This window comes from Ostrea edulis, chromosome 2 (assembly GCF_947568905.1).
Source record: "Ostrea edulis chromosome 2, xbOstEdul1.1, whole genome shotgun sequence".
In the NCBI taxonomy this organism is placed as follows: domain Eukaryota; kingdom Metazoa; phylum Mollusca; class Bivalvia; order Ostreida; family Ostreidae; genus Ostrea; species Ostrea edulis.
In genome coordinates, this window is record NC_079165.1 from 49,659,889 (window position 1) to 49,681,511 (window position 21,623).

General features: G+C 36.1%; 1 protein-coding gene across 5 annotated transcripts in view; it reads right to left on the bottom strand.

Annotated features, from left to right (window-relative positions):
• The window catches only part of LOC125679942 (DNA-directed RNA polymerase I subunit RPA49-like), a 146,898-nt gene that overhangs the window by 21,152 nt on the left and 104,123 nt on the right, over window positions 1-21,623 (bottom strand). For 4 of the 5 annotated variants that reach the window (XR_008800007.1, XM_056154399.1, XM_056154403.1 and 1 more), the window contains 4 exons: window positions 11,704-11,790; window positions 8,863-8,959; window positions 3,222-3,361; window positions 2,953-3,040 (listed from right to left, as the gene is read on the bottom strand). Coding sequence is in view for 4 of the 5 variants with exons in the window: in XM_056154399.1 (XP_056010374.1) it covers window positions 2,953-3,040; window positions 3,222-3,361; window positions 8,863-8,959; window positions 11,704-11,790 (412 nt within the window). In the remaining variant the exon portion in view is untranslated. The remainder of the gene's footprint in view (window positions 1-2,952; window positions 3,041-3,221; window positions 3,362-8,862; window positions 8,960-11,703; window positions 11,791-21,623) is intronic. The other variant, XM_056154401.1, reaches the window with a different exon arrangement.

The window sequence follows — 21,623 nt, forward strand, 5'->3', positions numbered from 1 at the left end:
TTTAAAATTTTGGTAGAGGCCTTCCTGCTCTCCATCACCATGCATTTTGTTTTTCTTACATGTGTTCGGTTTTTGAGAAGATTTTTGAAAATTGGTCAGTTTTGGGCAGTTTTATCCTGTCCCTAAGGCCCCAGGGGTGCAGCAATCCTGAAATTTACAATTTGTTTCCCATGTCCCAAAGATTCTTCATACCAAATTTGAAAAGAATTGGAATGATAGTTATTAAAAAGAAGTTAAAAATGTCTATTGTTCACACATTTAATGACTGACTATTATGGCCCCACCCTGATACCAAAACCCCTACCCCTGGGATCATCAAAATTTACAATTTTAGTAAAGAACTACCTGCTCTTTCTAAATATCTATTTAGTTTCAATATAGTATCAACAGCACTAAAGAAGATGTTATTTAAGTGTTTTACACAAACACTTTATACCAAGTTTGGTCCTGCCCTGGGGTCAGAACCCCTACCTTGGGGAAATTTACAATTTTGGTAGAGGTCTTCCTGCTCTCCATCACCATGCCTTTAGTTTTTCTTATACATGTGTAGTTCTTGAGAAGAAAATTTTTGAAAATTGGTCAATTTTGGGCAGTTTTGGTCCCACCCCTAGGGCCCCAGGGGTACTATAGTCCTAAAATTTACAATTTATGTCCCCTTTCTCCAAAAGATGCTTCATGCAAAATATGAAAAGAATTAGACTGGTAGTTATTAAGAAGAAGTTAAAAATGTTAAATTGTTAATGCACGTCACTGGACGATAACCAATTGCAATAGGTCACCTGAATAAACTCAGGTGACCTAAAAACAGTCTTCGACGTTAACCGGTTGCCCGATGCCCGAGGCCAGTAAAATCGGGATCGGGCTTCTAAAAATATTTAACCCAGGAGTCCGAAGGGCCTGTAAATGTTTTATTTTATGTTTTGTATATATTACAAATATAGCGCGAGATTGACTCAGACTTTGTCATGACTTAAATGTGGCAATGAAATTTCGCATCGAAAAATGATCAACCATCCTGCCTTTTATGAAGTATAGGGAGGCACAGGCACTGGAAGTTAATGTAAATATATAGTATGTGCATATATAAAAAATACATGCACATACTATATATTTACATGAACTTCCAATGTCCGTGTTGGGATTCCCAAGGAGTTTCGGGTTAGAATAGGTCCTCAGTACCCCCTTGCTTGTCGTAAGAGGCGACTAATAGGGGCGGTCCTTCGGATGAGATGGCAAAAACCGAGGTCCCGTGTTACAGCAGGTGTGGCACGATAAAGATCCCTTCCTGCTCGATGGCCATAAGCCCCGAGCATAGGCCTAAATTATGTAGCCCTTCACCGGCAGTGGTGACGTCTCCATATGAGTGAAATATTTTAAAGAGGGACGTAAAATAATATTCAACCCATGTAGGGAGGGGGCTCGTCAGTGAAATTCCAAACCTCACAAGCGTATTTTGCAATCACAACCATCAGATCCAAATAAATAAAAAAAACAACCCAGTAGTACAAAGAGAAAAAGAGATCGAAAAGTTAAGCCCCATTGGACCGAGGGTGGGCCTTTGCTGAGATTTAATTCAGGAGAAAACAATGTTTTGTACGTGGTGTATACAAAACACAGTAGAACATGAGCTTCTGATGTCATCTGTTGAAAAATAAAATAAAATATAATAATGTCAGTTGTTCTTTAACTATGGTCATCTGGATATGTATTTTCCTACAGTAGAACATGCTTGTACCTTGGAAATGACAAGTGGTCAAATTAGAAAAAACATTTTGGGACATTAAAATATTGTTCGGGCTTGCAAAGTTATTATACTGGGAGGCCCAAAGGGCCTGTGCTTCACAAAGTTTTTCGTGAAGACTGTAAAAATCTTACTTATAGGTGAGTATATACTGTATATGGCCTTGATTCCCTGATCCTTGATTTTGTTAAATAAAAAACAACTTCGGTTTCATTAATTAACCCCACATGACCCTGAATGTTGATTACATAGTTGATTCAGAGTGTCTACTAAAAAAGAGCACTGTTGAACTATTACCCATGCATTTTAAAATGAAAGTGTTAGGGATGATAATTCCTGGAATAGCCATATTTGACCAAAATCAAAAGTAGGAGTCGCACTGTAATTGAAAAATGTACCATCATTGTGGGGAAATTTTTTACGGTCACATACAACAGTCAGTTGCTTAATAAAGTGGGTCGCTATGGCAGTTTTAACTTTATGTCAGAAAGCTCGTATGTAAATTTAAATTTTACAGGCCCAGTGGGTAGTGGTTCTTGAGAAGATTTTTAAAGATTTTCCCTATATGTATTTGTACATGTATGTGAAACTTTGATCTCCCCTATTGTGGCCCTATCCTACCCCAGGGGACTATGATTTTAACAAACTTGAATCTGCACTAAGTCAGGCAGCTTTAATGTAAATTTCAACTTTTCTGGCCCTGTGGTTCTTGAGAATAAGATTTTTAAATGACCCCACCCTATTTCTGCATTTTTGTGATTATCTCCTCTTTGAAGGGGGCATGGCACTTCATTTGAATAAACTTGGATCCCTTTCACCCATGGACGATTTGTACCAAAAATGAAATTTGCCCAGTAGTACTGGAGAAGATAAAAATGTGAAAAGTTTACAGATAAGCAGACAGCAGAAAAAATGTGATCAGAATAGCTCACTTTTACATGAGCTAACAAGTCAGCATTCAAACAGAAACCCCCGGAGAGCATTTATAAAAAGAAATAAAAACACCTTTGCTGTCATTGAAAATCATGTGATGTGAAAAAAAAATTAAATTTCCAAGTCAGCATGAAGAAAACTTTGAATTAATATTCCAGATGATCTTCAAAGTGAAATTGAGAGTAAAATTGATACGTTTAATTGTTCAAAATTGTGGAGTGAATTCATCTGCTAGCCTAGTGCTGGATTTCAATCTTTCAAAGACTAATGAATTTGACCTTTGTCGGAATTGTCCTCTAACGGTCTGTGTAAATCTCTTCAAGAGATGAAATCGCACTGCTTCTGGCCAATCCTTTGGTAAAGGATCTGGGGGGAAAAAAAAGCAAATCAAATTCAATCAAATATACAAAGAAAAACTCTAACATTGTCCTTACAAATGGATCCTGTTTTTCCATAAAAAGGTGCTCATTAAGGCTTTTGGTTTTTATTAATAGAAATGCACAGGTACAAGGCTGCATCACTTACTCCAGTAAATCACAGTACCTACCTTTTTCTTTCAGTTGTTTGGGTTTCAAGTTGTGAAGGTATATAAGGTAGTATAGGTATGTTATATATGTTGCCTGGTCTGTTCGGTGCTCCTCTGACTTTGACATTCGGGCTAACAGGGATAATATCTGTTGTGGGTACCTTAAATGTTGAAAAGCATTCATTCGGGTTACAGGTCATACCTTTCACCCGATTTCTGGGTTTGGTTTGGAAAATTAGTTCTAGAATGTAATTTCCAGTTTGTAATACAAGCTTGGATCCACACAAACAATGCCAATCACCATGTGCACAGATAAGTTATCAAAGCAGGTGTTTAGTAACAATTATCTGTGAGATGTTTTGACAAATCAGTGTTTGAAGTCATCATATAAAATGGCTTCCACCAGGAAGAGAGATCCTATCAGGGCTAGCAGACTTGCCAATAACAAGAGGCCCATGGGCAACATCACTCACCTGAGTCACCTTGGCCCAAATCTGAAAACTTTCCATATATATTTGCATGTAAAACCTTAGTCACTATTATGGCCCCAAATACCCCTGGAGGCCACGATTTTTGCAAACTTGAATCAGAAAGCTTTCATGTAAATGTCAACTTCTTTGGCCCGATGATTCTTGAGAAGAAGATTTTTAAAGATTTTGCCTATATTTGTATGTAAAACTTTGATCCCCAATAGTGGCCGCATCCAATCCCCAGGGCCCATGATTTGAACAAACTTGAATCTGCATTATGTCAGGAAGCTTTCATGTAAATCTCAGCTTTTCGGGCTCAGTCGTTCTTGAGAAGAAGATTTTTAAAGTTTTTCCCTATATATTTGTATGTAAAAATTTGACCCCCCCTTCTGGCCCCATCCTACCCCCGGGAGCCATGATTTGAACAAACCTGAATCTGCACTATGTCAGAAAGTTTTCATGTAAAAATCAGCTTTTCTGGCTTAATGGTTCTTGAGAAGAAGATTTTTACAGATTTTTCCTATATATTTGTATGTAAAACTTTGATCCCCAATTGTGGCCCCATGCAACCCCTGGGGCCCATGATTTGAACAAACTTGAATCTGCATTATGTCAGGAAGCTTTCATTTAAATCTCAGCTTTTCTGACTCAGTGGTTCTTGAGAAGAAGTTTTTTAAAGTTTTCCCCATTATATTTGTATGTAAAACTTTGATCCCCCCTTGTGGCCCCATCCTACCCCCGGGGGCCATGATTTGAACAAACTTGAATCTGCACTATGTCAGAAATGTGTAATGAGTGTAATGAGCTACCTTAAGAAGATTTTTAAATGACCCTACCCTAATTCTGCATTTTTGTGATTATCTCCCCTTTAAAGGGGGCATGGCCCTTCATTTGAACACTTGATACCCCCTTCACCCAAGGATGCTTTGTGCCAAGTTTGGTTGAAATTGACCCAGTGGTTCTGGAGAAGAAGATGACAATGTGAAAAGTTTACAACGCCGTCACCGCCAACAGACAACGGACAAATGAGCTAACAACAGTTATTGATAACAATATGGAGCTTATTGTACGTTGCGTAACTCGGGGTCTGGAGCTAAAAATGATCTGACAAAACATGTCATAATGCAAAATCATGTAAATATACATGACATACTTTAGCACAAAAATCGTCTAATGAGTAATCATTGTTATCATTTTTGCCATCATCTTCGGATGTTAATATTGTAAAGAAAATACAAATTTGAATTCAGATCTGATCTAAACAACTTAAAGGACACATCTCATGTTTTCAAAGTATACAATATTACATGCATTTTGTCTTCTTTATGCTTATAGTAATTAATTCTAATAGTTCGTTCGCCGAAATTTTGCGATAATTAACCACAATACAGACTTAAATCTAAGCCCCGATTTCAAAAAGGCAAGTCAATTAGGTAGGTAGTCACGTGGTACAGTGACGTCACATGCGCCCTTCGGATTGTGAAAGTACTGCGAGATATTATTAAAAACTCAACTTTTAGGGGCCTAATTTATTTACCATGGGCAACATTTAAATCGATGTTGACAAACTGTCTGAATTTTATATGTGTTCGCCACCAGTGCACACATATAACGATGTAAATACCCAAATATAGCGAGTAAAGTGTGTATGAAATCGGCAATATTGTGAGTAAATAACGTTTATATGGGTCGCTGTCTACAAACTGTTTGGGGATGTTATTCCTTGATAAATCTGTAATTGGCGCTGTTTTTCTAAAATAAACAGTGCAATCATTATTTATTTTTGGATTAGACAAATTATGATACGTTAAATTGTTGACAACTAGGCCCTATGCCAAGCTATTGTCACGCCTGCATTTCGTAAAGAAAGAAAAAGACAACACACACAAATCAATAAAAATATTCAAATTTAAAGTGGTAATCACATTATCTATTTTGATAAAGCAATCTTATTACTATTTTTGAATTGTGATCTGCACGTCTTTAGGAAGTACGAAGTGGGAGCATGGCGTTATAGCCTACTGACACACTCTTTAATAATAAATATAAATCAAAAAGGAAATAATTTTATAATTCGATCAATTTAAAGTTAGGAAATACAATATTCTATTATTTGTACAGTATAATTAAAAGTTCAATTATTTTGTATCTTTAATTTTTTTTCTTGTTTGTAAATCTACCAGTTGGTAGAAGTTACATTGTATCGTCGATATACGTTGTTACTTGTTACAAGGTGAAGGTCAGTTGATCCGAGTGTGTATTGAATTTGAAGAGCAAAACAGAATGTATGCTATAGGCCTACCAGTGCTTATAGCTTCGATATATCCATTTTCTCGCAGTTTATCAGGGTCTCTGTCCAAGCGGTGTTTGAAAAGGTGACTGGGTGTGTTTTTTAAGGTAAAGTTCTTGCTCCAACAAAAAAAGAATTATCCATGTCTTTTTTCTTGTACCTTCCTTCGAAAAATTGAAAAATACTCAGTCTAAATCCTTTCTACCGACAACTAGTACACCCGAGCACGGCACAAAACATCTTAATGCATTATTATTTACAAGCCGTTAATGAGATAACTGGTTTTTTGTCGATTAAATCTAATCTGTTTATGAAATGGCTAATAGATGTTTTCAAACCCGAGGGCGCATATGACGTCACACATAATGGCGCGTAAACTAGCGAACGAAAATATGCATATCGCAAGATTTGAATTTCATCGCTTTCAAACTCGAAAACTACGCAAAATATTTCATTTAAAACACATTTAAAGTAGTTTCAGGCATAAAAAGTTAATTTTGCTGATAAAAAATAAAAGTGTATAAACATGCGTTGTGTCCTTTAAACACCCCTTTATCATGTAAATTTAATCAATCTGTCCTTGTCCATCTCCATCAGTCTTGAAAAATTCAAAATATGCCACTGTCAGTTGCAATGTTTTTCTTTAATAAAATAGTACATAATATACACATTTCCGTTGTAAATATTTTGGAAATATCAATACTGATAACACATAACCCTAATAATTATGTTGTGAATGCCGTTACACATTGTGGCCAGATTTTTTGTTATCCAAAGAGGGTCTTGACCCTTTTTTTTTAAATGTTGGAAATTGGCAACTATGTATAAAACAAGATGTGTTCTTAAAACTTCAATGCCCTCAAAAGTGCATACACTGATGAAAGACTTTACATAATATAATTATATGTATTGACATTAAATGATATGACTAATTTGGGACCATCCCAAGAGTCAAAACCCTGGGGCTGCAAAACTCATAATTTTTTAAACAAACCTTTTCTGCTATTCCTAAATATGCATTAAAATTTTATACGGTATCAGAAAAATTAAACAAGTCCTTCAAATCATTATAATAATTTTGGTACTCCCTTATCCTCTAGGATAATGAAATTTACAATTCTTATTAAAGGACTACCTACTCCTTCTAAATATCCATTTAGTATCAATAGTACATGTATTAAAGCAGATATGATTAATATGTTAATTTTGCAAATATACACTATATATACATTTATATACCAAGTTTGGCCCCATCCTGGAGTCAGAACCTCTACCTTGGGGTTCCTGAAAGTTACAATTTTGGTAGAGGCCTTCCTGCTCTATATCACTATTCCTTTAGTTTTTCTTAAAGATATGCCGGTGTATTTTTTGGCAGTTTTTGCCCCGCCCCTAAGGCCCCGGGGATGCAGGAGTTCTGAAATTTACAAATCATGTCCCCTTTGTCTAAAAGATGCTTCATACCAAATTTAGAATAGGAGTTTTCAAGAAAAAGTAAAAAAAATTTCAATTGTTAAAGGGAAAGGCAACCCAAATTTTTTTTTACATAATAAATGATAAGGCCAATTCAACTTAATTGATAGATTATCATCCCCGCCCGCCCCTCAAAAATTGGTCCGCCCCGAATTTTTTAATTTTGCGAAACTTGCGATTTCCGGAATATTTTCATGTCCGACTCCGGTATTTACACTTCTTATTTACATTTCCGGTATAGCAACGTGAAAAGCCACGCGAAGAAAATATATCTATATGGTTTCTTAATTTCTCACGTTCTTACAGGCGTACATCTTGAAGAAGTTAGGTATATTTCTGTTTGAAATTAAAGCTTAATCTAGAATTCGTCTGAAAATAGCATAGATTGATATCCACCTGGCATTAAATGATGCGCATAGGTTGAAAAAAAATCGTTTGTCTTTAATATTTTTTTCAGAAAATAAAAATTAAAAAATAAAATCCTCCCACCCGCCCCATACTTTTTGCTGACCCTGGATGATAATCTACTAATTAAGTTGAATTGGCCTAATATTAATCATATTATAAAGATTTGTCATATTATTTTGTTGATACATGGTTTAGATAAGCCTCAGTACTAAAAACGTTAAAAATTGAAATTCCCGCCATCTATAGAGGCTGCCATGAAGCGGAACTCTTTTGTATTCAAGACCACAAAAATCAATAATTTTGATGTTACACCGTCTATTCCGGTCTTCATGAGATTCTAAGATTATCAAAGATGTGCATGCGGTAGATTTTAAGAATACATTGTAAATAGGCGGATGCCTTCTTGTCAAGCAGTTAATGACACTAATGTGAAAGGGAGATGTGAAAAAAGTTTTCCCCCCGAAATTCCTGACCCAACAAGGCTATTTGAAAAGAAAATACTATGTAAACTGTGGATCCATCATTTGCGTAATGACAAGTTGAGGTTTGAGACATGTACATGTAAGAAGAAACGAGTACCATCTGCCTGGTCTGTGACTCGACTGAACGTCTTCTTTTCTTAAATTCCTCTTGCGAAAGAACGGGCTCAAATCTATACGATTCCAAACTTAACTGCATGTTCGTGACTTGTCATGTTTACAGTGCTGCTGATGAAATAAACCGGAACCGACGGTGTTACGTAATAAATTAAACTTCAATGGCCGCTCTCTTAGCTGTGGGTAATTTGAAATATAAGATAGATTAATATTGATTCAATTGTTAAGCAAGGATTTTTATTGTTAAAGACTGTAATTTACAATATCAGTACTTTATTCATAATGGCAACAATGTGGTTAGGGTTGCCTTTCCCTTTAAAGCACGACAGACGACAGCCAATTGCAATAATAATAAAGCTTGTTATCCTGCTTTTGTGTTGATGAAAGAATCTAATACACAGCTTCCCAATCCCAAAATATACCCTTACTTCTTTTCCTTCCTCCATGCTTGGATGTCATCTGCTGTGGCATCAAAGAACACTGTGCAGGCTTCTAATGTCACCTCTTTCTCATTAGGATGGACAACTACAATGAAAACAATAACTAGAACTATCTGCACGGGACTAATAAACCTCGCAGGGCACGTTGGATGGTAGGAAATAGTGAATTTGTGCTCATTGAAGAATATTTACATTACCAATGTTTTTGCCTTTAATATCTTTACAAGCGGACAATAACACTCATTCCTCAAAATGAAAAAAAAAATATCAAAAGCAACTTCCTTGAATGTTAAAAAAATTTCAATCAAGATAATCCAGTGCATTTGACCTTTAAATGTTTTACACATATAACACTTATCTATTTAAAGTGCCCACAATGCTATTCTTGACAAAAACAAGTCAGAGAACATGTACAATACACGCACAATACAATAGGATACACACACGATACAATAAACCTGATAAATACAAATCCTGATAAAGGATCTTCATGACAAAACTGATAAATACAAAACCTGATAAAGGATCTTCATGACAAAACTGATAAATACAAAACCTGATAAAGGATCTTCATGATAAACCTGATAAATACAAAATCTGATAAAGGATCTTCATGATAAACCTGATAAATATAAAACCTGATAAATACACAAGAATGCTACACAAAGCCATGTCCCCCACCACCGCAAAAAAAAGTTGAAGCACAAAAGTCCCATAACTCCTGTACTAAAATTTGTCAAATCAAAATGACGGCACAGTATGATCAACTACATATGGTGACTAACAATCCTACAAATTTTGAACAAAATCCGTTGAGCGGTTTTGAAAAAGTGTTTCTATAGTGTAGCATGTACAAATTCAACAAAGTTCCATAACTCCTGTAAAATTTATCGAATCAAGACAGTACAATATGATCAACTACATATGGTGACTAACAATCCTACAACATTTGAATGAAATCCAGTGAGCGGCTTCGGAGGAGTTGCATCCACAAAGTGTTCCTATAGTGTAGCATGTACAAATTCAACAAAGTCCCATAACTCCTGTAAAAATTGTCAAATCAAAATGGCGGCATAATATGATCAACTACACATGGTGACTAACAATCCTACAAAATATGAACAAAATCCATTGAGCGGTTTCTGAGGAGTTGCGTCCACAAAGTGTTCCTATAGTGTAGCACGTACTAATTCAACAAAGTTCCATAACTCCTGTAAAAATTGTCGAATCAAAATGGCAGCGCAATATGATTAACTACACATGGTGACTAACAATCCTAAAAAATATGAACAAAATCTGTTGAGCGGTTTCTGAGGAGTTGCGTCTACAAAGTGAAGTGGGATGGACGGACGCCGGACTATGGGTGATCAGAAAAGCTCACTTGAGCTTTCAGCTCAGGTGAGCTAAAAATGTTGGTACTCACGGGAAAGTCTTGTCAAAAGAAATACTCATGTGAAATATCAAAGCTAGATAGCACTTACTGTTCAAAGTTATTAGCAAGGTTAAAGTTTCAGACAGAATGATGGAATGACAGACAGGACAAAAACAATATGACCCATCCCCCCACCCCCGATCTTTGATCTCGGGGACATAATTATGCTTGGAGCATGCATGGACTTACATACCTCCTGATGAGTGTCTATACAGAATTTAATGTGATCTACATCACACACTTTACGAGTGTCTATACAGAATTTACATTACACACTTTACGAGTGTCTATACAGAATATACTGTGATCTACATCACACACTTTACGAGTGTTTATACAGAATTTAGATTACACACTTTACGAGTGTCTATACAGAACTTACTGTGGTCTACATCACACACTTTATGAGTGTTTATACAGAATTTACTGCGGTCTACATTACACACTTTACAAGTGTCTATACAGAATTTACTGTGATCTACATCACACACTTTACGAGTGTCTATACAGAATTTACATTACACACTTTACGAGTGTCTATACAGAATTTACATTACACACTTTACGAGTGTCTATACAGAATTTACATTACACACTTTACGAGTGTCTATACAGAATTTACAGTACACACTTTACGAGTGTCTATACAGAATTTACATTACACACTTTACGAGTGTCTATACAGAATTTATTGTGATCTACATCACACACTTTACGAGTGTTTATACAGAATTTACTGTGATCTACATTACACACTTTACAAGTCTCTATATAGAATTTACTGTGATCTACATTACACTCTTTACGAGTCTCTATACAGAATTTACTGTGATCTACATTACACACTTTACGAGTGTCTATAGAGAATTTACATTACACACTTTATGAGTGTCTATACAGAATTTACTGTGGTCTACATTACACACTTTACAAGTGTCTATACAGAATTTACATTACACACTTTACGAGTGTCTATACGGAATTTACTGTGATCTACATTACACACTTTACGAGTGTCTATACAGAATTTACTGTGGTCTACATTACACACTTTACGAGTGTCTATACAGAATTTACTGTGATCTACATCACACACTTTACAAGTCTCTATACAGAATTTACTGTGATCTACATCACACACTTTACGAGTGTCTATACAGAATTTACTGTGGTCTACATTACACACTTTACGAGTGTTTATACAGAATTTACATTACACACTTTACGAGTGTTTATACAGAATTTACATTACACACTTAACGAGTGTCTATACAGAATTTACTGTGGTCTACATTACACACTTTACGAGTGTCTATACAGAATTTACATTACACACTTTACGAGTGTCTATACAGAATTTACATTACACACTTTACGAGTATCTATACAGAACTTACTGTGGTCTATATTGTACACCTCTTTAGGAGTGGTGGCATCTTTGTTCCTGGGAGGTATTACAGAATATTCAGCATTTTGATCATTTTCTGTGAAAAAAAGATACTGAAAGTAGAAATCTGTCCATAGGGCATTTGTAATGTGACATTTGTAATGCAACATGAAAACAAGAGGCCCATAGGCCACACCGCTCACTTGAGTCACCTTGGTCAATATCTAAAGAGTATCCCTATATATTTGCATGTAAAACCTTAGTCCCTTTTGAATCCCCACGTCCTACTCCCCTGGGCTGTGAGTTTTACAAACATGAATCTGCACTATGTCAGGAAGTTGCCGTGTAAATTTGAAGTTGTTTGGATCAGTGGTTCTTGAGAAGATTTTTAAATATATTCCTCAATGATCTGTCAGATGAACCCCCCCCCCCCCCCCCCCCCATTAAGGGTCCTAGTGTACCAATCACCACTGAGATGATTGAAAAAGCTGTCAGGAAGATGTGCATTGGCAAAGCTCCTGGACCATAAGGAATAATAGGAGAGATGCTGAAGCCCGAAGGCAAGGCTGGAGTAGATCTTATACGAGACCTAGTGGAAGCTATCGTTCCCGAGGGCCGTATACCAGCAGACTGGGAAGAAAGCTACATTATCAACATCCAAAGGAAAACAGGATGCTCTAGACAGGGAGTCCTGTGGGGATCTGGGTTAGAATTGGTCCTCAGTACCCCCTTGCTTGTCATATGAGGCAACTAAATGGGGCGGTCCTTTGGACAAGACCACAAAAACCGAGGTCCTGTGTCACAGCAGGTGTCACACGATAAAGATCCCTCCCTGCTCAATGGCCATAAGCGCCAAGCATAGGCCTAAATTTTGTAGCCCTTCACCGGAAGTGGCGACATCTCCATATGAGTGAAATATTCTCGAGAGGGACGTTAAGCAGTATTCAACAGGGTTCAAAATTACTGCTTGCACTGGCGACTAAATTTGCTTGTGGGCACCCAAAATGTTCTTAAAACTTCACTGCCCTCAAAAGTGCATACACTGATGAAAGACTTTAAATAATAGGTGTATTAACATTAAAATATCACAAGATATGACTAATTTGGACTCATGCACCCTAAAGTCATAACCCTGGGTTATGAAATTCACCATTTTTTGAACATCCCTTTCTGCTATCTCTAAGTATGCATTTAGATTTTATACAGTATCAGCAAACTTACACATACATACTATATACTAAGTTTGGCCCCACCCTGGGGTCAGAACCCTTATTCTGGAGAAAATCAAATTTACAATTTTGGTAAAAGACTACCTGCTCTATCTGTTTAGCACTATATACCAAGTTTGGCCCCACCCTGGGGTCAGGAATCCTACCGCGGGATCATGAAATTGACAATCTATGTCCCCCTTGTTCCAAATATGCTTCATACCAAATATGAAAAGAATTGGAATGATAGTTATCAAGAAGTTAAAAATGTCTATTGTTTTACATTTAATAACAGTTAACGCTATTTGGTACCGCTTGCAGGGCGACGACCACGAGTTACCTGCCCCTACACAATGAGTTAATTGCCCCTGTATTTCATCTGTTAAGTTGTACTTAAAATAGTCAAACTCTTTTGCAAAAAAGATAAGAAAATATCAAATATGGGAAAGCGGGACAATATGTAAGACCAAGCATGCACGAGGAGACCGTTGCCGTTGGTTCAGGAAATACCCCAGTCTTCAGTAGTGTCCCCGAGGCATATCAGTACATAAAACAACATGAGATAGATAATGAAATTAGATATCATATTGCCCGGGAATCGAAAGATTTTTGTAAGATCGGTAAGTAATTCAATATAAACAAGCACGTGGTACTACAATATATAGTATTATTCTCCAGCTCAGGAATGACCAAAACTAGCCTAATGCGGCTACTATTTACAGAAATTACCAAAAAAAATGACAGAAATTACTGATGAAGGGGCTTAAATGTCCTGAGTAACTACATGAAACCTAGTCACATTAAAAATGTTGGTCCCTCCATTGACGACTTCAATAATATTTATCGGTCATTTATTTGGTAATTTCCGTGAACGGTAGTAATTTCGGACATTATATGTAACAATCCTACAGTTCATTTCACAAAAAAGGCCCAATGGATATACTTTTAAAAAAAAATTTAATTAATTAAAAAAGGTCAGCATTTTGTAAAATAAAAAGGCTGATTATGAACAAGAGATTACAGGGCCAGGGTGTAGCTACATGTAGGACTGTTTGAATGTGTAGGCCCAGGAATAAAAGCGAAGGTTTCACTAAAGCGCTGAGAGAAGTGGGGGTGGGGTCAGAAGAGGTTACCTCCTCCCGCGCGGGGGGGGGGGGGGGGGGGGGGGGGGGGGGGGGGGGGGGGGGGGGAAGAGTGGCACCCCCAAGAATTGTATGAAATATTAAGGCTCAGTTAAACTTTGATAAGATACTAAATTTAGGATGAGCCAATAAGATTACTTCTTTTAGACTAATTTTGGAATTTAAAGACAACTCTCTTTCGATTAAAGATAAAAATAGTAAGTAAAGAAATTCTTTTTTTTAAAAAAGACCTCATCTACTACAACAGTAATGAAGGTGTCTGCTTGCTGACTGTATGTATTTTGCTAACAATTTCAGAAGAATTGGTTATTGCAACAACTTTTACTTATCCCTGAAGGAGAACAGCAATGAGCTACTGATGGCTACACTTGAGGACGAGTAGGTGTTCACTTAACAACACTACCCCTTCCCAAATGTAATGCAGGTTGTCCATCTTTCAGTTCCTTGAGCCCTACTTCCCCCCCTTAACCGGACCTTCTGATTCGAAAGGACTGTTTAATCTTTAGGATAAAGAACACAATTATGTATCATGGACAGTGAAGACTGATCAGTATTGCTAACAAGTATTACAGTAATGGCTGGATCCAGAATCAAATTGGAACTCCTGCATTTATATAAGTCAGGTGCTTTAACCACCAGGCCAATATGTACTGTCAATATAGCTTAAACCACTATGATACTATGATAACTTAATTAGGTCTGCATAAAAAATAGAGATAAAAATGGTGGGGATCAGGACTCCAGCATGTAGTTATTCCAAACAGTAATGATAGACCAGGATTGTTCACTCCTTAAGGATATAGAAAACCATTGTCAATTTACATCATCCTTCATAAGTATTCTAAGAATTTATTATTACATGTTTATGATATGTTATTATATATGATAAATACAGTTCCATTATTCACTATAAATTCAAAGTAAATGTTTGATGAATGAAAATGAATCCAATATTATGTGTAATTTTATCATCTTTTTTTTCATGTTACAGGATGGGACAGAATATGAACACAGGCGTCCAATACTTTAAAGATTTTCTGTTTGTGGAGGCAGATATTCTGATTGCATCCATTGTTTGGGATACATCTTTATGGGAAGCAGAATGCCGCCTTTACCCAATGAAATAATTATTAATAATTACTACATATATCTGTTTTGTACCAAATGGAAAGAACATTATTCAGGTCATTTCAAACTTTACATATAAAATTGTATAAAGGAAATATTTTAATGTTTTACATGCTTACCTTTCACTGTTCTATGCCATTCAATTATACCCGCCATTATGCCAGTCTTCCTGAACTTTTTTGTTTTTTCTTTAATTTCATTGGCCAAGAAGTTTAATCCTACATGTACTGTCATGTAGATTATAAGATTGAGCATTTATATGTAGTATCCCATTGATTTTTAAGTCCTATATAAGGAACTGCATAAGCCGACTTAGATTTACTCACTCTGCTAGGTTAAAGAACTCTAAAGTTTGTACTTTCACGATAACTGCGTGTTCACCTCTTTTATCTTACATAGAGTAGGGTTTTCAACATACAGGAAATGAACATGACGTTGAGTTAGAACATGCAGGAAATGAACCTAACAGTTCAATTTTTCATTATAATATGCATTGCCAATACCTTAGCAAAGTCAATTTACTTGGTTCAGGGTAGTATCAGATATTCCTTTTTAGGAGTTGAAGTAGTTATGTACAGTGAAACTTCTCCAAACCGGCCCCTCAGAAAACCGGTTCTCCCTGAATATCGGCCGATTTTCAAAGTCCCGGCAGAAATCTTAACATTTCCTTACAAAGAAAGTCTTACAAAACCGGCCACCCCTGAAAACCGGACATTGGCCACTTTTTAAAGTACATTTGTTAACAAACATGTGTAATTTACCCTTAACATACCAGCCAGTTTTTGAAGACAAAAAAAGTTTGGCCAGAGATTGATCAGGATTGTCCAGGTGTGCAAATTGACTGACCAACAGGCCAGGTGGGAAATTATCTACTGTCTGTCAATTACTAGTGGCCTCTTTAATTTCTATTGTATACCTGTGCTCACAAGGGTGTTAATTGACACTTGGCTAATCCAAGAGACCCATCCAAGGTCTGTACAAAATGTAGAAAACAGTTAGGAACATAATGAATGAATACAGTATCAAACGCCATATTGTTTCACCATACTATCATATGGATATAAGCGGTAGTTAATAAAGAACAAACCCATGACTGTTAATGGTAATTATTAAAAGATAGATTTATTTTCTTGGTTTCCATAGACTTAAAATTCCAAAGAAATATTCAAATTACAATTTCATATTTACTACTGTACTTTTTAAAAACGTCAAAACAAAATCGTTAATGGCATAAGCGGTGAATGTAAACAGAGTTTTTATAGGTAAGAGGAATTCCAATAATAGCAGGCCTCTGTGTTTTCTTTATGTATCCTGTTATAGATTTTCAGTTTAAAATTAGATGATTTCAGCGAGAATATTTCTTGTAATTCATAATTACCTTTAGGTACAAGCGGACTAATTTAATCTTCACCGATAATTCATCATAGATCACCAGATCAAAGTGAACAGTACCTAGTTTGCGAATATTGAGATAAAACGTCTATAATTGCTAAATTCTCGGTATACCGGCCATCCCTCTAAACCGGCCGTTTTTTCCGGTCCGAGAGCCGGCCGGTTTAGAGAAGTTTCACTGTATTTAGGCTATCCCGATGTTTCTATAGTTAGCCTTGTCCTATATTACTTTTAGGTGTATGGAAGATTGCTAGTGTTATATCATATTTTTTTATAGCGTGTGGAAGCTTGTTAGGGTCATAACTTTAAATTTTCTTATTATTGTGGTCTATGCCCGTCAAAGATGGGACATATTTCTGTCTGTCCAGACCTTGTAGGACAGGATACAGAATGAACCATATGCTCAAGGATCTTGCAACTTAGATACATTTGATCACCACTATGAGAGGAAGATGCCTATTGTTTCATAAGGCCAAGGTTGTAGGTTTACTTAATAGGAAAATCTTGTTATTGTATAGAGTATATGTTTGGGAGATGAGCATGAAGCAAGGATTTTCGATTTTCTTCAATTTTTGAGACAATTACAGGTTGTTGGACTTAGTCAGTTTAGAGGAAGCATTGCTAACATAGAAGGTACAAGATTTGTCTAACTTCTACCAGTTTTCAAGTGAGGATCTTCTTTACAGAGTAATTTTTTATTATATTATATTAAATAAACGATGGTTTGACCTTTTGACTCACATTTTTGAAGCTAGGGTCTTTGTTAGTAAATGACTCGTAGATTCTCAACAATTTCTAATTTTCTTTGATGTATTAGATATTTCCAGATTGTTGATCTTGGTCAATTTTGCGAAAATATATTTTCCACACAGAGCTCTTGGTTTTTCTATCTACCTCTCGTCACAGTTTTAATCTAAGACCCTTTATTCATCCAATGTAAAGAAAGTATGACACAGCCTTATAATGGCTGATACTACCTGAAGCAAAGTTCTACAATTTATGGCATAAGAAAAACACCCTATGTAATCTTTTCACTGGCGTATTATGTACCATTTGTGGTCTTAATTCTGGTCATTTATGTTGGGTAGATTTTACACTCCCTTCTGCTTATACTCATTCATTTTCATTGAAAAACTTGTTATTTGTTATCAACTAATCTAAAACAATATTCATTTCTGCTGTAATAAATTTGTGAACTTCACAAGTCTTTTCATTTCAAACAGGGTGTTGAATATCCTCTGGACCCTGTTAGAGGGAGAGTGCTTTATAAGTTGGTACCTGTTAGAGGGAGAGTGTTTTATAATCTGGTACCTGTTAGAGGGAGAGTGCTTTATAAGTTGGTACCTCTTAGAGGGAGAGTGCCTTATAAGTTGGTACCTGTTAGAGGGAGTGCTTTATAATCTGGTACCTGTTAGAGGGAGAGTGCTTTATAATCTGGTACCTGTTAGAGGGAGAGTGCTTTATAAGTTGGTACCTGTTAGAGGGAGGTTGCCTTATAAGTTGGTACCTGTTAGAGGGAGAGTGCTTTATAATCTGGTACCTGTTAGAGGGAGAGTGCCTTATAATTTGGTACCTGTTAGAGGGAGAGTGCTTTATTAGTTGGTACCTGTTAGAAGGAGAGTGCTTTATAAGTTGGTACCTGTTAGAGGGAGAGTACCTTATAAGTTGATACCTGTTAAAGGGGGAGTCCTTAACAATCTGGTACCTGTTAGAGGGAGGGTGCCTAATAAGTTGGTACCTGTTAAAGGGAGAGTGCTTTATAATCTGGTACCTGTTAGAGGGAGATCTAGTGCTTTATAAGTTGGTACCTGTTAGAGTGGGAGTCCTTTATAATCTGGTACCTGTTACAGGGAGAGTGCTTTATAATCTGGTACCTGTTAGAGGGAGAGTGCTTTATAATCTGGTACCTGTTAGAGGGAGAGTGTTTATTAGTTGGTACCTGTTAGAGGGAGAGTGTTTTATAATATGGTACCTGTTAGAGGGAGAGTGCTTTATAAGTTGGTACCTGTTAGAGGGAGAGTGCTTTATAAGTTGGTACCTGTTAGAGGGAGAGTGCTTTATAATCTGGTACCTGTTAGAGGGAGAGTGCTTTATAATCTGGTACCTGTTAGAGGGAGAGTGCTTTATAATCTGGTACCTGTTAGAGGGAGAGTGTTTATTAGTTGGTACCTGTTAGAGGGAGAGTGCTTTATAATCTGGTACCTGTTAGAGGGAGAGTGCTTCATAAGTTGGTACCTGTTAGAGGGAGGGTGCTTTATAATCTGGTACCTGTTAGAGGGAGGGTGCTTTATAATCTGGTACCTGTTAGAGGGAGGGTGCTTTATAATCTGGTACCTGTTAGAGGGAGAGTGCTTTATAAGTTGGTACCTGTTAGAGGGAGAGTGCTTTATAATCTGGTACCTGTTAGAGGGAGGGTGCTTTAAGTTGGTACCTATAGTCTGTTACAACAGAGACCATAGCATATCTTGCGCATCTGACAAATTAAACGTTATAATCTACTATCATCAGTTAACTGAAAATTAAAAAGTTCTATACATTCATAAAATTAAAGTTCCGTACAGTTTTAGTTTCAATTAAAATGACTAGTACGAATAAATAACACTACTGCTATTATAGACAATGAAGTGCAGAATACATCAGGAATTAATTGAAAAGTGGAGCATATAATATTTATCGGTACTGTCTGAAAGTGCACAAAATTTAAAAACAAAATCGATTGCTTTTAAATAGTCAAAATTGACATTTATGGTCATAAACTTGTGATTATACAATGTTTGTGACTTCCATCTCTTACTTCTGGGAAAGTTGGAAAAACGTCATTATATTTTGCTGCTATTTTCTTGGGTATAAAGATCTACATGACTCAGATTCTTGTGCATAGAAAATCGTCTACGACAAGTTAATTTAATGCACAAAAATTACTTAATGAGGAGTTGTTAAAAAATCTCGGGTTGTCTTTTACAAAAAATATTATTTTACATTTATTCATTTCATTTACGAATTGACACAACGCCGTTCTTAAGGACAGTAAGATGTTCTAATAAATATTTCACAATTTCGTACAAACATGAAATAATCACCATTGCATTTCTGAAATAAAGGTCGCCGCCCTGAATTTCTACCGCCCATATGATATGTACAGTGCACGTCCTCTTCGTTGTGACGTTAAAAGGCTAGACAATCAAGACAACTGTATTTGTCCAAATTCCGTGGTCTTTGTTCGAAGAATAGGAATATCAGTTTTCAAACACAACAAATATATAAAAGTCTTGATATCCTCTATGGAAATTAACATTTCAAGTTGATTTAAAGTGTACACATTCTTAATTGTAATTAGGCGTATTTCATATCAATGTGCTGTCACAACAATCCGTAAAATTATGAATACTACGACGTTCTATTTTAGAATAGAATTTGAACATCAATGATTTAGAAATATCAGTCTAATACTTTGTGGAGGGCGTGATGCTAATACATCCATTATAACACACGGTACCTAATATGCATTTAAAAAATTCTATGTTTATGCATAGAATTACCATTTTTCTCAATTCAGTGCAACAGTGTATCATACTTGTTAACAATGTAAATTATTAATATTTGTCGGGTTTTTTTTCTTGGTGTGTGATATTTGCTTATGTAATATATGTCTCTTGATAAAGACGCGGGTTGCGTCTGAGTTTTAAATAAGCAAGTGTTGTGGCCTTTTCAGTGCTTATATAATATATATATATCAGGGCTCGAAATTAGCGAGAAATACTCGCAAAATGCGAGTACATTTGAAAAATAGCGAGTAAAAATAATGGACACTCGAAAATCTTAGCGAGTGGTGATTTACAAACTATGATCATATCGTATCCGTTTTATACGATGATGCGCTATTCGCTTTTCTTAAACTTGCACTCTGAATCATACAAACGCTTACATGAACGACCGATTTCAATAACCGTTTCTATTCGGATTTTTTAAAATGATTTTTTAAGAAACTCGGAGTCAAACAAATGCTTTAGAGGTTGGACATCGCATATCGACATGTGCCACGAGTCCTGTTCACCTATACTATAGGGGTGATTAAATTGAATAATTCCAAATATGATGTGTTTGTTATTCATTTATCTACAAAAAATATCGGAGTCTATGTTTTACCAAGTCTTCCGGTAGTTATTTTTATAAGAATCATGAGAATGTCCTATCTAAATTTATTGTCATATTGAGGTCGGGTTGTAGTGACGACACGGGTGCATTTCTCACTGTGTAGACGCTTATCAAAAAAGTCATAGGACTCGTGATTGTGCTGCTTATAAAACCTTGAGTCCTGTATTTGCTTTAAAAAATCACTAGTGACAACCCTGATGTGGCATGAAATTGGAAGTCTGGATCTAGACCTGCGGTAAACAAGTCGTGGATTAGACTGTTAGAGGTGCGATAATCAAGAGACCTAGACATTGCACCATATGACTTACGTAACTTAGTGTCTTGTCCAAACGCTGCCTGTTGACCCACTAGGCTCAATAATGATGGGGAAAATCATTGATTTAAAAAAAATATATATGAAAAATAGCACTGCTTCATTATTTTTATTTTAGCTTGTAGGTTTTCATTTTAGTCTGTGGATTTTTTACCCACAGGCAAAAATTAGCCTGTGGTAGAAAAAGTTAATTTCGACCCCCGATATATATATATATATATATATAACACATTTTTAGAGCTGATTGATTTATATGATTGAAAGTATTCATATTTCCTACGTAAATGATAATAAATATATATGTGTTTGCCAACCACAATGGAGCTCCAACAGGACCTATTTCACCTAATATTGGTCTATTAAAAGAATTGACACACGACAATTATTCATACGAATCAATGTGAATTATAAATTGGCACGAGGGATAACTCGTACCTACCTAAGATGAGATAACTTGTGGTCGCCACCCTGTAAGCGGTACCAGATAGCCTCGACCTTTAATAACTGACCATTTTGGCCCCACCCTGATACCAAAACCCCTACCCCTAGGATCATCAAATTTACAATTTTGGTAAAGGACTATCTGCTCTTT